The sequence below is a fragment of the Chroicocephalus ridibundus genome, chromosome 9 (assembly GCF_963924245.1).
Source record: "Chroicocephalus ridibundus chromosome 9, bChrRid1.1, whole genome shotgun sequence".
Taxonomy (NCBI): Eukaryota; Metazoa; Chordata; class Aves; order Charadriiformes; family Laridae; genus Chroicocephalus; species Chroicocephalus ridibundus.
In genome coordinates, this window is record NC_086292.1 from 4,205,958 (window position 1) to 4,225,774 (window position 19,817).

General features: G+C 55.1%; 1 protein-coding gene across 1 annotated transcript in view; it reads left to right on the forward strand.

Moving 5' to 3' along the window:
- The first annotated feature begins 2,087 nt into the window (after positions 1-2,087).
- Positions 2,088-19,817, forward strand: part of EFNB1 (ephrin B1) — a 50,857-nt gene continuing 33,127 nt past the window's right edge. The window contains exon 1 of the mRNA XM_063346140.1: positions 2,088-2,374. Within this exon, the coding sequence (XP_063202210.1) occupies positions 2,259-2,374 (116 nt within the window). The 5' untranslated portion in view covers positions 2,088-2,258. The remainder of the gene's footprint in view (positions 2,375-19,817) is intronic.

Below are 19,817 nucleotides of genomic sequence, written 5' to 3' on the forward strand. Positions count from 1 at the left end.
AGATGATGGGGAGAAACGGGAAGGGCAGGTACCGCTTCCCATCTCCCAGCCACGGGACCCCGTGGGGCCAGGGCAGGTCGCCCTCTCCATCCTCCCTCCAAAAAAATGAGAATAATCAATTTTTTTCCCCCTCTTTCCTCAATTATTTTCATCTCTGTTGGATCAGGGGTCATCAGAGCAGCGCCCGGGGAGCCTCCGCTCCGCTGCAGGGCGGCAGCACCCGGCACCCCACCTCGGGATTTGATTTTTCTTTTTAAAAATATAAAAACCTGATGAATCTCCACCCAAATTGGACGGCAGGGTTTGGCCATGTAAGGTGCCGGAGGAGAAATGCGTAAATAAAAAAAAAAAAAAGTGATGCAGAAAAAAAATGTGTCTCGGGGCGTTGCAAAATGAGGGCGTTTAACATTTTCTGAGTCAAAAGTGAACTTCCAGAGGGTTTTTTCAATTTTTGTGACATATAGCGAACTGACTTTTTTTTTTTTTTTTTAAATTTTCTTAATAAAAAGCAAACTGAGTCCGGAATGGATTTTTTTGTGCTTTTTTTTTCTTTTTTTTTCCTTTTTTTTTTTTTTTTTTTTTTTATTTTCATAATCGGAAGCGAACTGACTCTGGAGGGTCTTTTTAATTTTCTTAACAGAAATTGAACTGACTCTGAAGGGTTTTTTAAAAATTTTTGCAATAGAAAGTGAACTGACTCAAGCTTTAACTTAAATTTTCTTAATAGAAAGAGATCTGACTCTGGAGGTTTGGGTTTTTTTTTGTTTATTTTTGCAATAGAAAGTGAAGTGACTCCAGAGCTGTTTATTTTGAAATTTCTTAATACAAATTAAACTGACTCCAAAGGCTGCCTTTTTTATTTCTGTATTTCAGCAAACTGACTCGAGGTCTGGAATTTTTTTTTTTCTAATTTTCTTAATAAAAAGCAAACTGTCTCCGGATTATTTTTTTTTTTTAAATATTGTCTTATTAATAGAAATTGAACTAACCCCAGAGAGGTTTTTTATTATTTTTTTGTGGCAGAAAGCGAACCGACTCCATGGTGCTTCAAAAGTTTCCTTAATAGAAAGCGAACTGATTGTGGAATTTGGTTGGTTTTTCCCCACAAACTCCTCCAAAACCCAAAAAACCCCTCCAAAAACCTCAAAAAAATTAAATAAAACTCCTAAAACCCGCCCCCAAAATAAAAAAAAAACCCTCCACAAAATCTCAAAAAACTTCAAAAAACCCCTAAAATAATAAAAAAAAAAAATCCTAAAAACTGCCAAAAAATCCAAGGAAACCTCCCCAAAATCTCAAAAATCGTCAAAAAACTTCAAAAAAACCTAAAAAAAAATTTAAAAAACTCCTAAAACCCACCAACAAATCCAAGAGAACCTCCCAAAAAATCTCAAAAAGCCTTCCAAAAACCTCGAAAACCCCTCCAAAATAAAAAAACGCTCCTAAAAAACTCCGAGAAAGCTCCAAAAAACCCCTCGAAAAAGTAAAAAAAAAAAAAAAAAACCTCAAAAAACTCTCCAAAAAATAAAAAAATCGGTAAAAAGTCAAAAAAAAACCCCAACCCCTCAGAAAAACCTCCCTAAAAAGCCAAAAAAACCTCATAAAAACTTCAAAATAATAATAATAAAATGTGAATTTATTTAGTGTTTCGTGGTAAATCAGACTAAACCGGAGCCGTCCCGCCCTGTCCCCCCCCCCACCCCCGTCCGCCGAGTGCGGGCAGCGCTGCCGTTTTCAGGCAGGGGCGGTGCCACCGGCGTCCGCTAGGGGGCGCTGTTGGACCGCGGCTGAACGGCGGGCGAGGCGGGAGGGGGGAACGGCGATGGGGACGGGCCGGCGGGGCGCCGGGGCCCCGGCGCCCCGCCGGCCCGTCCCCATCGCCGTTCCCCCCTCCCTCCCCAAGCGGTGACCGGGTGATGCGGGAAGGGGGGGGATAAAAGCGGGGGGGGGGTGGGTGGGTTAAAAAAAGGTACGCGCGCCCTTTAAGAAGAACGAGTGGGCGTGTCTCAGCCCCGCAAGGCCCCCCCCCGCTCCGCTCCGCGATTGGCCGGCCGGCTCGGGGCTGCCCGTCGCGTTGCCTGCGCGGAGGAGTAGAGCGGTCGTCGCGGCGGGCGGCGCCGCTGTGAGGGAGGGGACGGCGGCGGCGACGGAGGAGGAGGAGGAGGAGGAGGCGGCGGCGGCGGGACGGGAGACGGAGGAGGGCGGCGGGGAAGCGGCATGGGCGCCTGACGCCCGTCCCGTCCCGCCGCCGAGGGACGATGGCGCGGCCCCGCGGCGGGCGGTGGTTGCTGGGCGTCCTCCTCGCCCTGTGCCGCTTGGCCGCGCCGCTCGCCAAGAGCCTGGAACCGGTCTCCTGGAGCTCCGGGAACCCTAAGTACGTGCGGCGGAGGGGCGCGGGGGAACGGAGTATGGAGGGGGGGGAAAAGGTGCCTCGCACAACCCCCCCCCCCCCCCCCGGCAAAAATATCTAAAACCGGGAAAATGTTTTCTTAAAAAATTATACATTTAACCAAAAAGCGGCAAGATTTTTGAGGAGAAAAATCCCGCCCCGGGCACCGCGAGGAGCGGCTGGAGGCTGCGGTCGACGGACGGAGAGGAGCGACCCCCGGCTGGAGTACGGACGCCGCGCCGAGCCCCGGCGGCTGCTCCGGGGGCAGCGGGGCTGCTGCGGGCTTTTACCTTGCCTTAAATTAAAAAAACCCCCGTACTTCTAATATATTTTTTTCCCTAATTTTTAAAGAGTCTTTTGGCTTTTAAAGATTTTCTTATCTTTAAAAATTTTTTGATTTTTTTAAAAATGTGTTTTATTTCATTTTTATGTTTTTATTTTTTTTCACCTTTACATTAATTCTCCCCCACCCCGCCCCGGGATTTGGGGAGGAGAGGGTGCCGGGGGGCCGCCGCCACCCGGCCGGATCGTCGCTCCCCTGTTACCACGCCGACGCTAGAGTTGGATTTATTATAATTTTTTTTAATTTTTCATATTTTTTTTTTTTTTTTGGCTGGGTTTTTTCTTCTAAAAACAGGCCGCGGAGGAAGGCGGGGGGCCCGGGGGAGGGGGGGGGGACTGGCCGGCGGTGGGACCCCCCCCCCCCCCCCCAGCTCCCGGTCCGAACAAAGCCGGCGGCGGGGCTGCGGCTATATATACAGCTAAATTATATATGTGTGTGTGTGTATATATATATATTTATATGTTTTATGGATGCGTACGTGTCTCGGCCCCGGAACAATGAGAAGGGGCTCTCCCAGCGCTCCGGGATGAAGGGCGAGGAGGAGGAGGAGGAGGAGGAGGAGGAGGAGTGGAAGGTGCTCGGCCGCGGTCACTGCTGGCCGGGGCTGGTGGTGTCAGGGTGGTTTTGGTAGCCCTCTTGCTGGCCTTTATCTTGTCCATCGCAGAGCGTTTGTTTATCTTAGCCCTTTCTCGCTTTAAAAAAAAAAAAAAAAATTCCTGGTTTTTAGCCTGATTTTTTTTTTTTAAATTTTTTTTTCCCCCGACCCTATTTCTCAAAAAAAAAGAAAAGAGTTTTTGAGGCTTGGAGAGAACTAAAACAATTTGGACAACCTTCCTACGTGGACGCTTCTATTCCAACCAAACATATATTTCTCTCTTTTTTTACTGGGAGGGGGAGGAAAAAAGCAACTTTGCTGGGACGAGGGCTCCCGTAGGTGAATTTTCCTCCTCGGTGTGTTTTTTCTTTCCTTCCTTTTGGAGCTGCGTCCGTTGGTTGGGAGCAGGAAAAGAACATTGGGAACCGATCCCTTGTGTTTGTGAGCCTGCGATGTCGCTGAGGGGGAGGCAGATGGCTTCCGGAAAATACCCTTTTTGGTTGGAAAAAGGGTGGCCGGGGATAGAAATGGCTTTGGCTTGGTGGTGTTGGGGGACGCCGTGTCACCCCGGACCCTTTTTATCAAATCCCCAAGGCCCTGAGTTGGGCGGAGGCAGCGGCGGTGGTGGCTTTTCCTGGGTGCGGTGGGATCGGAGGCATCCGGGGGGGAGCTCGAGGGGTGTCTTGGTTCTCCTGCAGTTTGGAGCTCGGAGGTTGTCCACCCTCATTGCGGCTTTCTGGTTGCGTGGGGACGGCTCCCGTGGGTGCCTGGTGTGGTGCAGCAGCCCTGGGGTCCCCACGGGGTTGGGAGAAGATGGGAAGTGCCCAAAATGTCGGCGTTCCCACCCAGAAATGGCTTTGCCAGGGTGAGATGGGAGCTTGGGAGGGATCCCAGGAGCTATGGTTGGGTTTTGCCATGGAACGGGCTGTAGGTGCCTGGCCACGCTCATACTCGTGCCTTGTCGGTCCGTGCCTGTGTGGCCTGACCTGGATCCTCATCCTTGGGGTCCGACTTTGGGGTCCTTTTATCTCTTTTATCCCTTAATGCTCCTGCCTCCCGTCTTTGCAGGTTGCGTGGCGTTGGGCAGAGCCTTTTCCCGGCCGCTCCTGTCTGCGAACGCAGTTGAGCAAGCCCGTCTGGGGAACCGCTGGCTCTACGGAGCCCTGTTCCAGGTTGAGGAGAAGCCATGGTCTTTCTTGGCCTGGGCTTTCTCCTGGATAGATTAGTTAAAATCCCCCCAACGCCCGCTCTCCACCGTAATTTGGGCTTTGAACCCCCTTCCTCCGGCACTCCGCGGGCGATGCCGTGTCCGTGCCAGCCCTCTGCCCCACTCCGCCGAGCTTTAACTCTTGTTTTTAGAGTAAAGAGAGCTAAAGCCTTTAAAAATAACATGGCTAAGTGGAATTTTCCAACAGATAGAAGGAGAAAGCGTTGTGCGTTGGGCCGACTGGCCTTGGCGGTGTCACTGTAAATAATGAAAATATTTTTCTGCCCTTTCCTCCCCTGGGCAGCTCGGGGCTGCGCTGACAAAGTGTGGGCTTATAACTTGGCTGGGACGTCACCGGCAGGTTCCTGATCTCGCGGTGGTTATCAGAGGGATGCTGATAACGCGGCCGATAGAAGGAACGATTTCCTAATTGAGTTAAGACCAGTTTAAGCTGCAGCGCTGTGTGTGCTGTGCTGGGGAAACGCGTCCCTTCGGCTCCTGGGTGCGTGTCTAAGAGCCGGCGGTGAAATCGTCACCGTCTCCCTATTGCGAATAATTCTGTAACTTTAAACGGGGGGAAAAATAGGCCTAGAAATGCTTTTGCTGGCTAAAAAGTGGTAATTATCACAAAGCTGTGCTTGGGACGAGCTCAGGCTAAATTAGATCCCCCTTGAGCGAGTTTTCCCGGGGATATGTGTGGAGCCCCGTGGAAGGGGTCACATGGAGCTGATCTGGTTTTAATTTTATTCCATCGTGTCTGAAGGGGGTTTCGTGGGAGGGGGGTGGAGGGTGCTTTCGGGATTTAATCGTCCCTTTTGCTGCTCCGCCGGGGGGTTGGTGGGAGCGTGCTCGTGTTGGACAGCCGGGAATTGCAGGAGAAATTCTGGCTAAATCCTTTCTGAACTCCCTTGGCTGTAATTTTGGAGAAATATTGACCCTGGTGGGCTCCTGTGCCGACCGTTAAAAGGAAGCATTCCTAATAAAATATGGTTTGGAAAATTCATTTCAGGCTGGAATTCGCCTCTCCAGAAAGTATTTTAATAAGGAGGTGGGGGAAATGGGACACATCATCCGTGCGGCTCTGAAGAACGGGTTGTTTCGACTCTGCTTTTCTCTCTTCCCCTTACATAAAGTTTTACTCGGCTCCACTTGCTCGCTCGCTCTGCGGAGCAGCCCAGCAACTTTCTAAAAAGAAGACATGCATTTTTTAAAAAAAAAAAAAAAAAAAAAAAATTAATAAGTGCGGAGGAGGGGGAAAAAAACCCCAACCAGACAAAAGTCTAATCATTTGTGGTATTTTTATTCTGTCTTTAATGACATTATGGTGTCCTATTGAATTCTGTAAGGGCTGGGCTTGAAGCCTGGTGTACCTTTGCCTTTTTTAATGCCTTTTACGAGGGACAAAGTACTCGCGGGAAGGCTGTTTCCGAGGGGATTGGCTGGCCCGGAGCTCTGCATCGGTGGGCTCGCACTTGTTGGAGCAGATGTAATTTAATTACCGTACCAGTGGGCGCATGAGGCGCTTTGCAGTATAAGGAGTTGGGAAATAGTGAAAACACGCTGCTTATTTTTAATTAAAAGCTGAGTTTGGCTCGCGGAGCCTTCAGGGGCTCCCTCCTCCTGGGGAGTGCATGGGGCTGGGAGGTTGGGGCTCCCTGGGAAAGGGGGACATGGAGGGTCCCATCAGCGATCCGATGGATCCCGCCTCTGTCTCCCCAGGGCTTTGCTTCATCTCTGGAGGCTGGTTTGGATTAAGTGAGCCTTGGATGGTCTGCATCCTCGTTGGAGTTTCCCTGCGGAATGGAGGAGCCCTTTCCAAGAGGGTGCTGGGGGGGACCCTTTGCTGGGTGCCGTGGGTTTGTGCTGCTGGAGGGAGCCCGGTGTGGGGCTGCCCAGCGCTCTCCCAGCACGGAGGGCTGTTGCTCTCGTTCCCCCCAAGGCAGAAACCCCTATGCCTGGCCCACCTTGCAGCGGTGAGGTTACCCTTGCCGTGCCTGGGGGAAAGGAGCACCCAGGGCTCCTTGCATGTTGTTTGGGAATGACTTCATTAACTTAAATTAAAAAAAAAAAAAAAAGTGACGGCAGGGCTGCGGCTATTGCAGTAGCTGGGTAAATACCACTGGATTCTATAAAATGGATTTAACTGCTTCCTTTAAAAGAAAAAAAGAGCTGTGATGGGGTGGCTGATTGATTGTAAAAGGAGCTGTAGCTCTCTACTGAGCAAAGCAGCTGCTGCAGGTCCTGGGAGTGGGGACAGGATGGGGTGTTGGGGACATTGTTGGCCGTGGAGGTTCGGGGGGGCTGCTGGGGGGCTGTGTCCCTCCGTCGCCGCACCTGAGCGACTTCAGTGCTTTGGGCTTGAAGCTGCTCCCTGGATGCTGGACCCAAAGAGGCTGCATGTGGCCGGCTGGGATGTGCCCATGCCCTCGCATGGTGTGGGCCTGGCGGGGTGGGCAGGGTCCCCCCCTCTGCCACGAGCAGCTTTGGTGGGTGGGTAGGGGTCCCCCCCTGAGCCCTGTACGTGTTTGTCCAGGTCATGGGGACTGCAGAGAGCCGCGATGCAGATGCAGCCCCTTGCACGACACACGTTGGGAGGCGTTCGGATTGTCCCCTGGAAACTGGGGGCTTAGCGCTAAGGACGGCCCCTTCTTTCCATGTGGGATTTCTGGGTGCCGCCTGCCCCACGGCTTCCCCATGGCTCTCCGGTCCCTGCCCCACTTGCAGGGCATCCTGTCGTCAGCGGAGCGGTGGCAGTGCTGCTGGGAAGCCGCTCTGCCCGAGGAGCGCTGGGGGTCCGGTGGGAAAACATCTTGTACCGATCAGTAGCACATGCTACTTGGAGTCTGGCAGCTGAAACAGGGTGGGGAGAAACAAAGCTGAAATCCATTCTGTGTCTAATTAATGATTGCTTGTATCGGGAGAGCAGGAGGAGGACTCTGGGCTCGGCGCTATCGCGGCGTCACATCTGGGCAGGAATGCGGCGGCGGTGCTGCGGGGCTTTTGTTGTGTTCGCCTGGAAAGAGCTGGGGTGCTTTCTACTGCTTTTTAGGCTTTTCTCCTTCCTATCCCTCTCTCTAGGGCAGGTGACATGACAGAGAACCCTCCTCTGGCGAGCAGGGGAGGTGACGGTAGTGTTTTGCTGGCTCATGGAGTGGTTTGGTGCCCCTCAGTGCACACTCGGCACCCTTCAGGGAGGGTTTTCTTGCCCCTTGTGTGTTGTCCGTAGTTGGAGCACCCGTGCTCTGCTCATGGCCGTGCTGGAGCCTCGGGATCCCGGCACTCCCGGCTCCTCCAGCCTGTCCAGGCTTGGTCCCAGATGAGTTGGACAAGCCAGGGCTAAACGTCCTCTGTGGTTAGGCTGGGCTGGTGCACAGGGTGGGGTTTGCTGCACTTTCGGGAGCAGGGTCCCTCCCGTGGGGCTGGAGTCAAACCCCATGGAAACTGTGGGCGATGCCTGGAAGGGAGAGGGGGGCTTGGGGGACCTCCAGCACCCTCCTCCTTGAAGATGGGGGGCAGGTTTGGGGGGGTACTCAGGGTGTTTTCTGGTGGTCTTTTCTCAAGCTCTCCTTGCCGGTGACTCTGGGCAGGATCTGACCCGGCTCAGGTGCTGGCGTGGCAGTGCTGCCCCGGTCGAGCTGAGCAGCTGCACTTCAAAAATGCCAGCTATTTATAACCCTGGCTTGGCTGCTCTGGAATAACCTTTTCCTACTCGCAGCCGGCCCTTCCCAGGTGGGCTTGCTCCCCCTTTCCAAGGCCACGGGACGTGGCTTTGCCAGCGGGGCTAGACGGAGAGCTAAGTGTTCCACCATGAGCTTCCTTCCCTTAGTGTTTTCCAAGGGCTCCATCCTGCTGTGATGCTGTGCCTGCGTGGACATCCACGTGTGCCATGTCTGCTGGCCTGGTTCTCGGCAGGTTGGGCTGTGGTGAAGGCTTTGTGTTAACCCGGTTTGACGTGAGTTGGCTCTTGCTGGTGCCAGCACGGAGGTGCTGGGGGTGACATGTCCAGGGGATGCTCCACGAGCTCTCTGTCCCTGCTCCTTCAGGCCAGAGTTTGGGAAGCGCCCTCCTCGCGATGCTGGGTCCCCTTTCCCATGCAAAGGCCTGGGGTGGGTGCCCTCCCCGGGAGAGGGGTCCCGCCTGGTTACGGTGACACCTGAGCCTCCCTCATGGCTCCACGTAGGGTGATGGGACACGAGTGTCCCGTTTCCCGGCGGTCCCTTTCCTCATGCTGGGGTGGCCGGCAGCTCCCCAGCTGGTGGGGTGAGCCCAGCCTCGGGGACCGTCTGCCCTGCCTGGCTTTCGGCATCCAACGGCTTCTGAGTAGGTACTTCAGAAAAAGCAAAGTGCCTTTTCACAGCTTATCAGCTATAAATACCCTCACACCATTAATATTGATCACTGAGTGTTTGCATGTTTTCCTCCTCATTAAGGCTGGGAAACGTCTGCGGTCGCACATGCATTAGTGGCGAGGCTGAGACTCGACGCTGTCTTCTCTTTGCTGCCGATTTTTAACGTTTTAATGGGTTTCTGAAACGTGTGAGCGCAGTCTGGTGTGTGGGTTTGCAGGCGGAGATGGCAGCCTGGGGTCTGGCGGCGGCGCGAGGTGATGCTTGGGGATGCGGTGATGCTCAGGGATGCGATCGTGCTGGGCTACGACGTTCTTTGTCTGGGCTTGCTGTAGTATCGCAGCCAAACGCGAGGGGGAGGTCCGCAGACACCCCCCCACCCCGCCCCGGCTCCCACGGGGATTTCGGGGGGCAAATTGGCGATGTGTGTTGGAAAGGGGGAATGGGTGCAAAGGCGTTTTCCCCCCCCCACTTAAAGCAGGGGTGGCCGGGTTTTGCCCGGGCTGGGGGTCAGGGCAGGCTCCCCCCGTGCTGGCGGCGATGCCGGCGTACCCTGCCTGCCGCTGGGCGGGCAGCATATGGAAAGGATCTGGGTGTAATATCCCGGGCTGCAGCACGGCTTTGCTGAAGAGGCCACTTCAGCAGGGGACGCGGCGTGGTTAGTCCTCCCGGCTGACACATCCCAGGCCTTCCTCAGACTTGAAAGAGCTCGAGTTCGCCTTTGAATCTGAGGATTTATAGCCCTTTTAGGCCTCTCCAATAAAAGCACGGCTCCCTCCTCAGACAGAGCCCACCGTCTCCCTCCTCCGGGCTCATTATCCTGGGGATTTGTGTTGCTCGCTCTCGCGCGCTCTCGGTCTGTTGTTCGCTACCGCCGCTTTCTTCAGATGTGCAGCCGAGAACTTCAGAGCATAAAAGCAGAGCTGGAGGAGCTGCGGGTCCCGGCTGCGCTGCCAGGATGCGGCCCCTGCCATGATCTTGGGCAAACCCGGCTCCAGACCCGGCGCTGCGCGGGGAGAGGGCCCTTCATTTGATGATGCTGGGGGTGCGCCAGCGTCTCCCTCTGCGGTTGGGGAGCATTGGCTCCCCTTGCCTTGTGTTTTCCCGGTGATCCCCCTGCCATCCCTCGAGGGCTGCGAGCAAACTGGGATGAGCTCCCATCCTTCTAGGCAAGCGTGCGGAGAGCACTGGGTGCGCGGCGTGCGTCCACCCCGGCCTGCCTTGTTTCGGCACACGCGGGCACTTAAGCATCCTCAGCCCTCCGGATCATGCCTGCTTTATACAGGCACGTCAGGCCTCTAACTGTTTAACAGAGAGGCTTAGGAAAGAGTCCAGAGAAACGACATAATAATTATTGTATTACAAATTGTTTCCTTTAATGGGCCCTGTCGGATCGCTCAGTCTGCTAAACACATTGTGCCCTCCCCCAGCCCCCAGCCCCGAGTTGCTGCGGCCCCTTTCCATCGTTCCAGCCTCCTTTCCCGAACCCAGCCCCGCTGGAAAATTCCTCCTGCTGAGGAGCCCGGGTGGTGGGGCGAGGGATGGGGGCTGCCAGGGGACCCACTCAACCCCCGGGGGCTCCACAGGGCCAGGGAAGGATGGGGTCCTCTCCCTGTGGGTGGGCGGTGGTCCCTACCCCTTCCCTTGCTCCGGAGCATTGCGGTGCCCTGGATTTTGCACATCCCAAGGGCTTTTGAACAAGTGGCACCCCCAGCTGATGCTCAGGGCTCAAGGGCACCTACTCACCGGTCAAAAACTTCTTGGCCTGCCCGCACCGGTGCTGCAGGATGGGCAGAGTGAGATTCCTGGAGATTCCCGCCCTTCCCTGGTGTTTCGGTGCTAGCGTGGTGGTGGTGGTGGACGGCTCCCAGGCAGCTTTTTGGCAGCTCCCACCCCAAGGGCTGTGGGGTGTGTAAGGAGAGGAGGCAGTGTGAATTTTTTTGTTGCCCCCAAAGACTAAACGTGTTGGAATTAAGCAGCAGGTTACGTTTCTTCAAGGCTGAGCAGCAAATATGTTTTAAATTTGGCAGCCGGCAGCGGAGAGCGGGTGGGAGAAATTTTCCAGGTATTGCGTTACACTTTCCCCTAAAAGGGCTCTGCTTTGGGGCTGGGGATTAAAGGGAGGAGAGGAGGGGGGTGGCCCTGGGTGTGGGGACGGGGGCTGCGTCCCCCGGGGGTGCGGACCCCTCCCTTGCACGTGCTCAAGGCCCTGCGCGCTCCCGCTCCCTCCGGCACGCTCCCGAGGGCGCGGGGGCTGTGGTGCTCGCCCCAGCTGACTCAGGCCCTGCCCGGGGCAGGGGTGCGCTGCGGGGGATGGCCAGGATTAATTTTTGGGCTTCCTCCCTCTGGGCGCGATGGGAAATTTCCACCTGGCTGTGGGCACCGCCCCGCTCCCCCGGCCTGCCGGGCTCTGCCTTGCCCTCCTCTCCTCCTCTGATGTCTTTAATAACCGCTTCACGCAAGAGCGAACCTGGGATCCACTCCCAGCACGGAACTGGGGCTCGGCCAATTAGTCAATTATTTTAGAAGAAGAAATTTAAAAAAAATAAATAAATATTTTTTTTAGGGGAAGGTCTGCCCAATGCATCAGCCAGCAGCCCCTCTGCTGCGGGGGCTGTCCCCGCCAGCATGTCCCTTGTCCCTGGGCAGCCAGGCGGGTGGTCCATGAGCATCCCCTCTGGAGCTGGCACTGGTGCATCCCATTGTTCCCAGCTTCCTTCACAGCGGGAGGAGGAGGAGGAGATGCTTCCCCAGGAGGTGGGGAAGGGCCATTCCAGTGCCATTGGGGGGTGCAGACCCCCCCTTCCCTCTTGCTGGGCAGAGCCACTGTGTCCCATGGTCCCTACCACTTGGGAGGCCCGGCCAGGTTGGGGTTTCAGGAAGGCGCTCGGAGGCACGAAAGGATGGAGGTGCTGTGAAAGTCCCCTCAGCTGTGTTTGGTTTTAAATTTGTAGTATTCCTTCGTGTAAATCCTGCGAGGATGCTGCCTGGTTGCATGCCTCTGCCTGCGCATCCATGGCACCACGCTCTCCGGTGGCATGGCTTCCCTCCTCTGCGCCCCTGTTGGCCGTGCCTCGGCTGTAACTAATTGCTGAAATAATTGGGGCAGCAGCAGCCTGGCAAGGCAGTGGTGCTGGGCAGGGGTCAGCAGAGGGAGAGGGGGGTCCATCGTGCAGCCATGTCTCCTGGCCCCCCCATCCTGTGCTGGCCCGGCTTTGTGCCCATTGTTGATGTTGCTGCAGTAGGAGAACTCTTTCTTATTCTCTGTTTTCACTTGCCTGAGCTCCATGAAAACTTGTTATCGGGCATAGGGGATGGAGGAAAGCCTGCTCATGGGATGCTGAGGACAAGGACACTGGCTTGGCTTGGTGTTCCCTGCCCACGAGCGATGGGTGCTGGGGTGTGTGGAGAGGCTCAGCAGGGCCACCCCGGCGAAGGCAGGGAGAGGGGCCACTCCTGGGTTTGGTGGCTGAGAGCGCTTGGGGTGGCACATGAAAGCCTGCATGCATGAGCCATCCTGCCGCATTCCTGTCTTGGGATTAAACTTTGTTCCCAAAAGGGCTGGGGAGGGGATGGCACCCCACCCTGGGGAGATGGTGGGGAGCAGCCAGCACCCTCCCCGGGACTGGTTTCAGTGACCGTCCCGCGTGGCCGGCATGAGGGAGTCCCATGCAAGCCCCTTCCCAGGAGCAGTTCCTGATCCCAGGGAGGTTTAACACTTGGTGATGCTTTTGATCTCTGCCTTGACTTGGTTAGCGATGGGTGCTCCTTTCCTAATTACCCCCTTCATGTGGGGCTGTGCTGGTTGTTTGTGCTTACCCCGTCTTTCTCTCTCTCTCTCTCAAGAAAAAAAAAAAAAACTAATACCCTGGAAGGGTGTGTGCGGGGTGGGGGAGCGCGGCGTGCTTTCCCATAGCACGCAGGAATCCTACAGCGCTCTTCATATAGCCCTGGGTGCTCCCACCCACGGCAGGCAGTTTCATGCTCCTTGGCTGGTTTCATAACATTCAGGAGAGGCACGAAAGTCTTCCAAAACCACCTCCCTTTGCTGCGCGTGGAGCCCGTGGGCTCGGGAAGGCGGGTGTGGGTGCCCCCTTTAGGGTGCCGACGCGGGGCTGGGGGGTTGCTGGTTGTGCCACCTTGGCTGGGAGAGCCCCGGTGCCCACCTAGCGTCGCTTCTTGGCTGAGTTTTACTGCTCTTTAGGGTGCAGGCTGCACTTTGTGCCTGGGTACGTTGTGGGATGTGGCAGAGGAGCGCGGGGACTCCCGCTGCTGTCCCCAGCTTGGGGTGGGGGCGAGGGCTGTGGGGTCCTGCTGGTTCCTGCTCTCCCAAGCAAGGCCCTTTTCTCCCTCTTTTACCTCTTTGAGGATGGAGGCACGTGGACCATCTTGCAGAGCTCCCAGGAGTTTCTCCATGCCTGTAAAAGCAGTTGGAGGCTTGTGGGACATCAGACTTGCAAGTAAAGCATTACCGTGCTGCAGCGTTGTACCGGTGCACAGGGAAATTTTAGTGTTTCTTATCCAAGTGCTCTTTCTCCTTAACGTACCTGCAGGTGGCCGTCCCTGCTGTACCCGATTCACCCCGTGTGCCTGGAACCTGGCAGGAGGGACCTTGCCCGCCCCGTGCCCTCTGTTGGGAAAGCCTCCGCTGCCTACTTGTTGTCGGGCAGGGGAGCGAGAATCCCTTTCCTAGTTTATTAAAGATTAAGAGATTTGTTGATAGTACGAATGGTTTCCTTACAAAAGGACGAGGAGCGGGTGACAGATACAAGAGCGGTGGGATAATTGCTTCCAGATGCTGCTGGTGCCGTGTGTGTTCCAGTGCCCTGCCAGCTCTGAGCAAAACCCAGGAGTCAGCCCGAAAACCGGGGCTGGCCCAAGCAGTTTCAAACCGCTCAGCCCACCATGGCTCTTGATTTCCCCGCATCTTCTGGTGGCTGGAGCCATCCTGTGTGGACGGGGGAGCTGTGGCTGGGGCTCTCCCGGTTCCGCCAGCCCCCGAGCTGGGGCTTTATGAGAAATGCCGAGTGCTGGGAGACTGGGGCTGCGATCCGGAGTTGGCAGCGCCGGCTGCATTGTGCGCGGCAGGCGGCTCTCCCGGATCCGCGCCGGAGGAGGCTGCCTCCGCTGCGCCCGCCTTGGGATGCTTATGCCATAAACACCCCATTTTTTTGGCATCTGGGCTTTCTTGCAGAGAGCATTATTTGCTAGCAAATAATATTGATGATTATTTATTGGTTCTCAATGCCAAATAATGTAAACATCCGGCTAACGCAGCGCACATGTGGCTCATGCCGTGGGACATCTCCGAGTGTTTGGCGTTGGGCTCACGTTCTTTGGGAATTACAGGAGGCAGCAGCCATCGCCCTGCAAATGGTGGGTTGTTTTGATAAACTCCCCCGAAGGTAGAGATTCTTGAAGGGCTTCGCTGCTGACCTTCTTGTTAATTACTGCTCTGCAGCGCCGGGAGGACCAGCTGAAAGGGAGTAATGAAGCGTTGTCATCCGGCGCGCTCAGCCCGGCCAGGGCCCCGCGAGGAAGACGCCTCCTCCCTTGTGCACCGGCGATGTGTGCCTCTCTCTGCATATTTATCGAGCCGGTTCCCCGTGCCTGGTAGCTCAGAGCCTCGACTCATAAGACCTATTTTAAGGTTACGGTTCTGACCTTGATTTACACCGGCAATGGGTGTCAATGCAAGATTTTTCCCAAGGTAACCTCAATACGGGTAAATCTAGGTGATGATAAAGGTGCTGGGGAAGAAACGGGAGCAAAATGGCTTGCCGTCATGTTGCGTGCTGGTGGACACGGGCTTTACTTCCCCGCGGTTTTCCCTGCTTTTAGCCCCAGACAAAGCTTGGTGGGAAGGACAAAGGAAAATGTGAACGGAGGAAAATTTACTACTCCTGCGATTTCTGTAGTGCTTCTGAAGGTGAGAGTTGAGTCAGTTTGCCTGGTACCAGCTAAGCAATTCCACCTCGTCGCCGGAGAGTGTCTGAAGTCACGCAGGGAGAAATAATGCCTGGGGTTAAAAATAGACGCTGACAATGGGAAGGGAGGACTGGAGAAGCTCCGTGTCAGGGGAGGTGGACAGAGCCTGGCGAAAGGCATCAGGGTTGTGCTGCACTGCCTGAGCTCGGCTCTGCTGCGTTAGACCAGAGTTAAACCTCATTTGCACTGGTCATCGCCTGGAGTGGGTTTCACTCTTCGGCTTGGATGTCAGTCACTCGACGCGGGGAAAGTGCCTCTGTTTTTAACGGTCTTGCGAAAGTTTGTGAGCGAGGATGCGGTGCTGTCGGGGCCAGGACTGGGAGAAGAAAGCAGCTCATTAAATCCTAATTGTTTGAGGAGGGCAGGTGGGACGCGGCTTTGGCAGAGGAGAGCCTGGCACGGGATGGAAACTTTCCAGCTCCCCTGGCATTTTTTTAGGACTGATCTGGGGAGGGAAGAACTTAAGCTCGATCCGCTTCGTTGCCAGCTGGGAGTCGTGCCGTGCCAAAGCGCTTTGCCAGGCTGTCCCAGTGCCACTGGTAGCTGCCTTGCTGGGAGCGGGGTGTGCAGGGTGCCGCTCAGCCGGGGACAGTGGCGGTGCCGAGGGGAGGGCGCGGAGCGGTGCAGGACTGCTAATTCTACAACCCTTGCCCGAGGCTTTTGTTAAAGCTCATTAAAACCATCTGTGGGTACCGGAGCCTGACCAGTAGCAGAGGCTGGGGCAGCCTGAGTCCCTGTCCCCGTGGTGGGGACACGGCCAGTGCTGTCCCCCCGGGGCAACTGCCAAGCAGCGGGCGGGAGGAGAGGGGGTCACGGCTCCCGCTGGAGCGGGACCAGGAGCGATTCCGGCTTCTCCCTTAGTTTAAAGCTTTTTTTTTTTTCTTTCTCTCCTGTTTCTTTCACTCTGGCAGCCCGCTCGGCCCTCTCCACCGCGCGCGATGCTGCGAGTACAATAGGGCTGCGAGGTGGGGCGGGAGGGTGGAAGGAGATGAAAGGGGAAAAGTAAAATTGAAGCATGTCTGGAAGGGCATTTTGATGTAAATGGGACTTTTTGATAGACTTTGAGAAACACCGGCAGAAAGGGCACCGGCCCCCTTCGGAGCGCTGAGCTCTGGGCTCGACTCGATTCATTTGCTGGGGAAAAGGGCATTTTTTCATCTCCTGTTGGGCGCACCCACAGTTCCTACTTGTCCTCCCCATCCGTAATAATCTATAACCGCCTGTGTCCTGGTGTGGGGCAGCCCCGTGGGCACGTCTTAACAAAATGGAACAAGTGGAGAGTCCTGTTCAAAATGTGAAAGTGGTGGCTGAACCTTGGGAAAGGGAGATGGCTTCTTGTAACCCAAGCGGGCAAACCTCTGGGCGGCCGGGAGGACACGGCTCCATCCCAGCTTTCTCCCCCGGCAGCTCCTGCAAACCTTTCCCCTCCCTGGGGAGGGTGTGTGTTTGATCCGCTCTCGTCCTTTTGATCCCAGCCCTCGTCCTTGGCACCGTTTTAGCAGCTCTCCTGTGTTGGTGGAGACGTGGCCTTGCCGTGAGTCATCCTCCTTCCTTTCTGCTGCTTTTTTTTATTTTTTCCCTTTTCCCTCTCCTAAGAGAGCACTTACTAAAAGGAAGCAGCATATTCATCCAGGAAACAAGAGCACAATAAATGCGCGGCGTTTATACTTTAAAAGGCATCTCCATCATGGTTGTTGCTGCTGCTTTGACAAGCTGGGGATGAGAGGCGAGGTCCGGGGATGCTCCCCGTGTGCGTCGGCCCTGGGGTGCCTGGTCCTGGGTGGCAATGGGGAGCCCTTGGGGGGGGTCACCCGTCTCCTGTCGCCTTCCCGTGTGCTCGCGTGCTTCTGCTTGGCAGCTGCTGACCCTGCCAAGGCGAGAGGAGGAGAAATGAGGACAGCGCTGCTCCCCGGAGAGGAGTCTGGCAGGTCGGGGGGCTGGGAGGGGACAAGCGGGAAGGTCGGTCGGAGCTGGCGTCTGCGTCCCCGCGCCGTCGCAGGCGATGGTTAGCCCAGGAGGAGACCTGTCACTTCTCATCTGCGTGTTGTCGGCTGAGCCTGTGGCTGGGCTCGCGTCCTCCCCGCTGCCACGTTCGCCGTCTTTGGGTTGTTGTCCTTGCACACTGCGCTGTCGACAGTCTGGAAATTTACTGCCAGTATAAAACCATCAAAAAAACCAAAGTGTTAGTCGGTAAAAATGGCAAGGCAATTACAGGGGAAACTTGTTTCTTCCTCTGACAAACTTCTGAATCAGTCCTTTAATCTCTAATCTAGGTTTATGGTCATCTTTATTGAAATGCTGGGCTCTGTGAAGAGCTGACATGTATGACCATCATAAACCAGGAGTTATGGGAGCCCAGAATTGCCTTGATGGTCCAAGTGTCTGCAGGAAGCATTTTTAAAATCCGTAATCGGGATTTATTGGCCATTGTGGCTGAAACTGTCAGTAGAAAATAAAATAATCATCCCGGGACTCTTTTTTTTTTTTTTTTCCCCCTCTTTGGCATTTGACTCCTTCCACATATTCTTAAATCATTTTGTATCTTGCCTACATGCTTAATGCCTTTCTAAGTGGGGGGCTGCGGGTAAGAGGAGGAGGGGGGTCCAGCCCCGGTTGGTACCAGGTGCCGTGTCTCTCATCCCATCCAGGAGCGGGTCCCTGGTCGTGTCCCATCCCTGTGTGCTCTCCTGCCTCCCTGTCCTCCCCACCCTGGGTATGCTGAGCATCTTCTACTTGGTGTACCACGGCGTGTGATGTTCGTGGGCACGGCCATGGCAGCACCGCTGCCGTGGAGGAGGTGGACACGGGGGGACATGGAGCAACATGCCTGGAGGAGGCATCTCAGCTGGTTTGTCGCCCTGCGGTACCTGGGTCCTGTGAACATTACGTGCTTTTGGGGTTTATGTTGTTGTTGTGCAAGATGTACGTGACAGGAAACACAAGTTGTGGAAAGGTGTCCTCCTGGGGTCGGTCAGGGAGGGGAGAAAAGGGGCTCCTTGTGTCCACCCTGGTCTCCATCGCTGGCCTGGCACTGGGTGGGGAGGCTGTCCCGCTCCTCCTCGCCGCTTCTGGGAAATGGAGACTGCCAGGACCTTTATCACTCAAACTATCAATCTCCATCGAGTTACAACAGTACTGAGACCGGCGCACGAGGCCAACCACGCATTTTTCTACGAGACAACTAATCAATGCCAGAGCCGCAGAGGAGCCTGCGCTCTCCCTGGGTGGCGTGGGCGCTGCTGAGCTGCCCTCCCTCTGCCGCGGCTCCGGCAGCAGCCCCAGCCTGCCCGCGGCTCTGCTCGCTCTCAAAGCAAACCCCAGTGCCCCGCAGCTTCTCCTTGCGAAGGACCTTGCTGTTAAATCTCCGTTTTTTTTTTTTTTTTCTCTAAGCTAAACCAACCCAACTTCTTTTTTTCCCCGCTTTTTTTTTTTTTTCCCAGTCTTTGAATCACTTCTGTGCTTTGCAGTTGTTCGCTGGCCGATGGGGACTGTCCAGGCCATGGGTGCACAGTACGGCTCTCACTGATGCCTGGTGTTTCCCTGCTCGTGGATGCAGGACACATCCCAAGCTTCCGGAATCCAGAGGCAAAACTCTGCTCTGTCCCTGAGCATCCTATCGGCCCATCCCCATTGTCTCCCGTGGCCCTTTTGCTCTCCGCTAACCTGCGACCATCAGCAACACCCGATGGTGCCGGCTGCCAAGTTAGCCTAAAATAGTCTGCTCGGCTTGATAAATATCTCTGTTTCCGTTTTGTTTAACAAATATCTTCTTTTATGGCAAAGCTTTTTGTTAAGCTTTCTCATATTATCATCACGCTTAATCATGCAGGGTGACTTCTAAAAGTACTTTTTTTAAATGCCAGTTTTTATCCAGGTTTTAAAATTGAAATTCATTTTTTATCCAGAGGCAGGATATAAATGACTCTACTAAAATTAGATTAATCCTAATAAGAATGTCAGTTATCATTTCTGAATACATTAAAATTTTTTTTTTTTAATTTTACATGCCTCTTTAGCTATAATTGCTAGTGTAATTTCTTACATAGACATGGTGTGTCCTCACGGTTGACAGAAATACTTAATGCAATGTCGACACCGCAGTAAGTTCCAAATTAGTGCGTCGCAGTCACTGCAAACGTTTTGAACTTTCTCCTTAATAAGTTAAAAAAAAAAAAAAGAGCACCTTAAATGCAAAGCAAGACTAAAATGCGTTTAGCTCGTCGGAGTAAAGCAGGACGATTGGAGGCTGGAGCCCTTCGGAAGGGCCTTTCGTGAGCTGGGCGAGGGAGGCAGAGAGGGAAGGGGGAGCTGGGGAGGCGGTTTGGGGTCTGGTGAGCGAGGGCAAGTTGTGGGGTTTGCGTGGAGGAGGGGGGGGACAAGTCCTGCCGGGGGCCCGGCGGCTGCAGGGCAGGACTGGGGGGGTTCTGCAGCAGCACCGGTGCTCGCTTGGGATTTTTTTTTTTACGGCACGGTCAATAAATCAAACTCGCTTTCCCGGCGGGTGCCCTGGGACCCTCGCTGCCCGCCTGCGCGCAAGGAGGGGGTGTTGGAGCTCCGTTTGCTTCCGCGGCTCCGGTGCTTGTGCTCTGCCTTGGGGAGGGGGATTGAAGTGACCGATGTGCCACCCAGGCTGCAACCCTCCCCAAACATCTGCCGGCAGCCTGCATCCTCGCAGCACCCCGAAACTGTGCCCCCCGGCTCTGCCTAGTGTGCGGGGGGACGGTGGGGTGTCAGCAGCGTGCCCGGAGCGTGCTGGCAGCATCCCCCCGCGTGTGGTGGGCGCTTTGCTATAAACTCCCCGTTGCAATAAAAAGGTTGGCAGCATGGTCTCTTTCTGGCTCCCGGCATGGTGGCATCGATGTGTCCCCAGCCCGGTGGCACAGCGTGTGGTGGGGCGAGGACCGCAGCCGGGAATGCCTGAGCTAGCGGGATTTTGGGGCAAGGCTCTG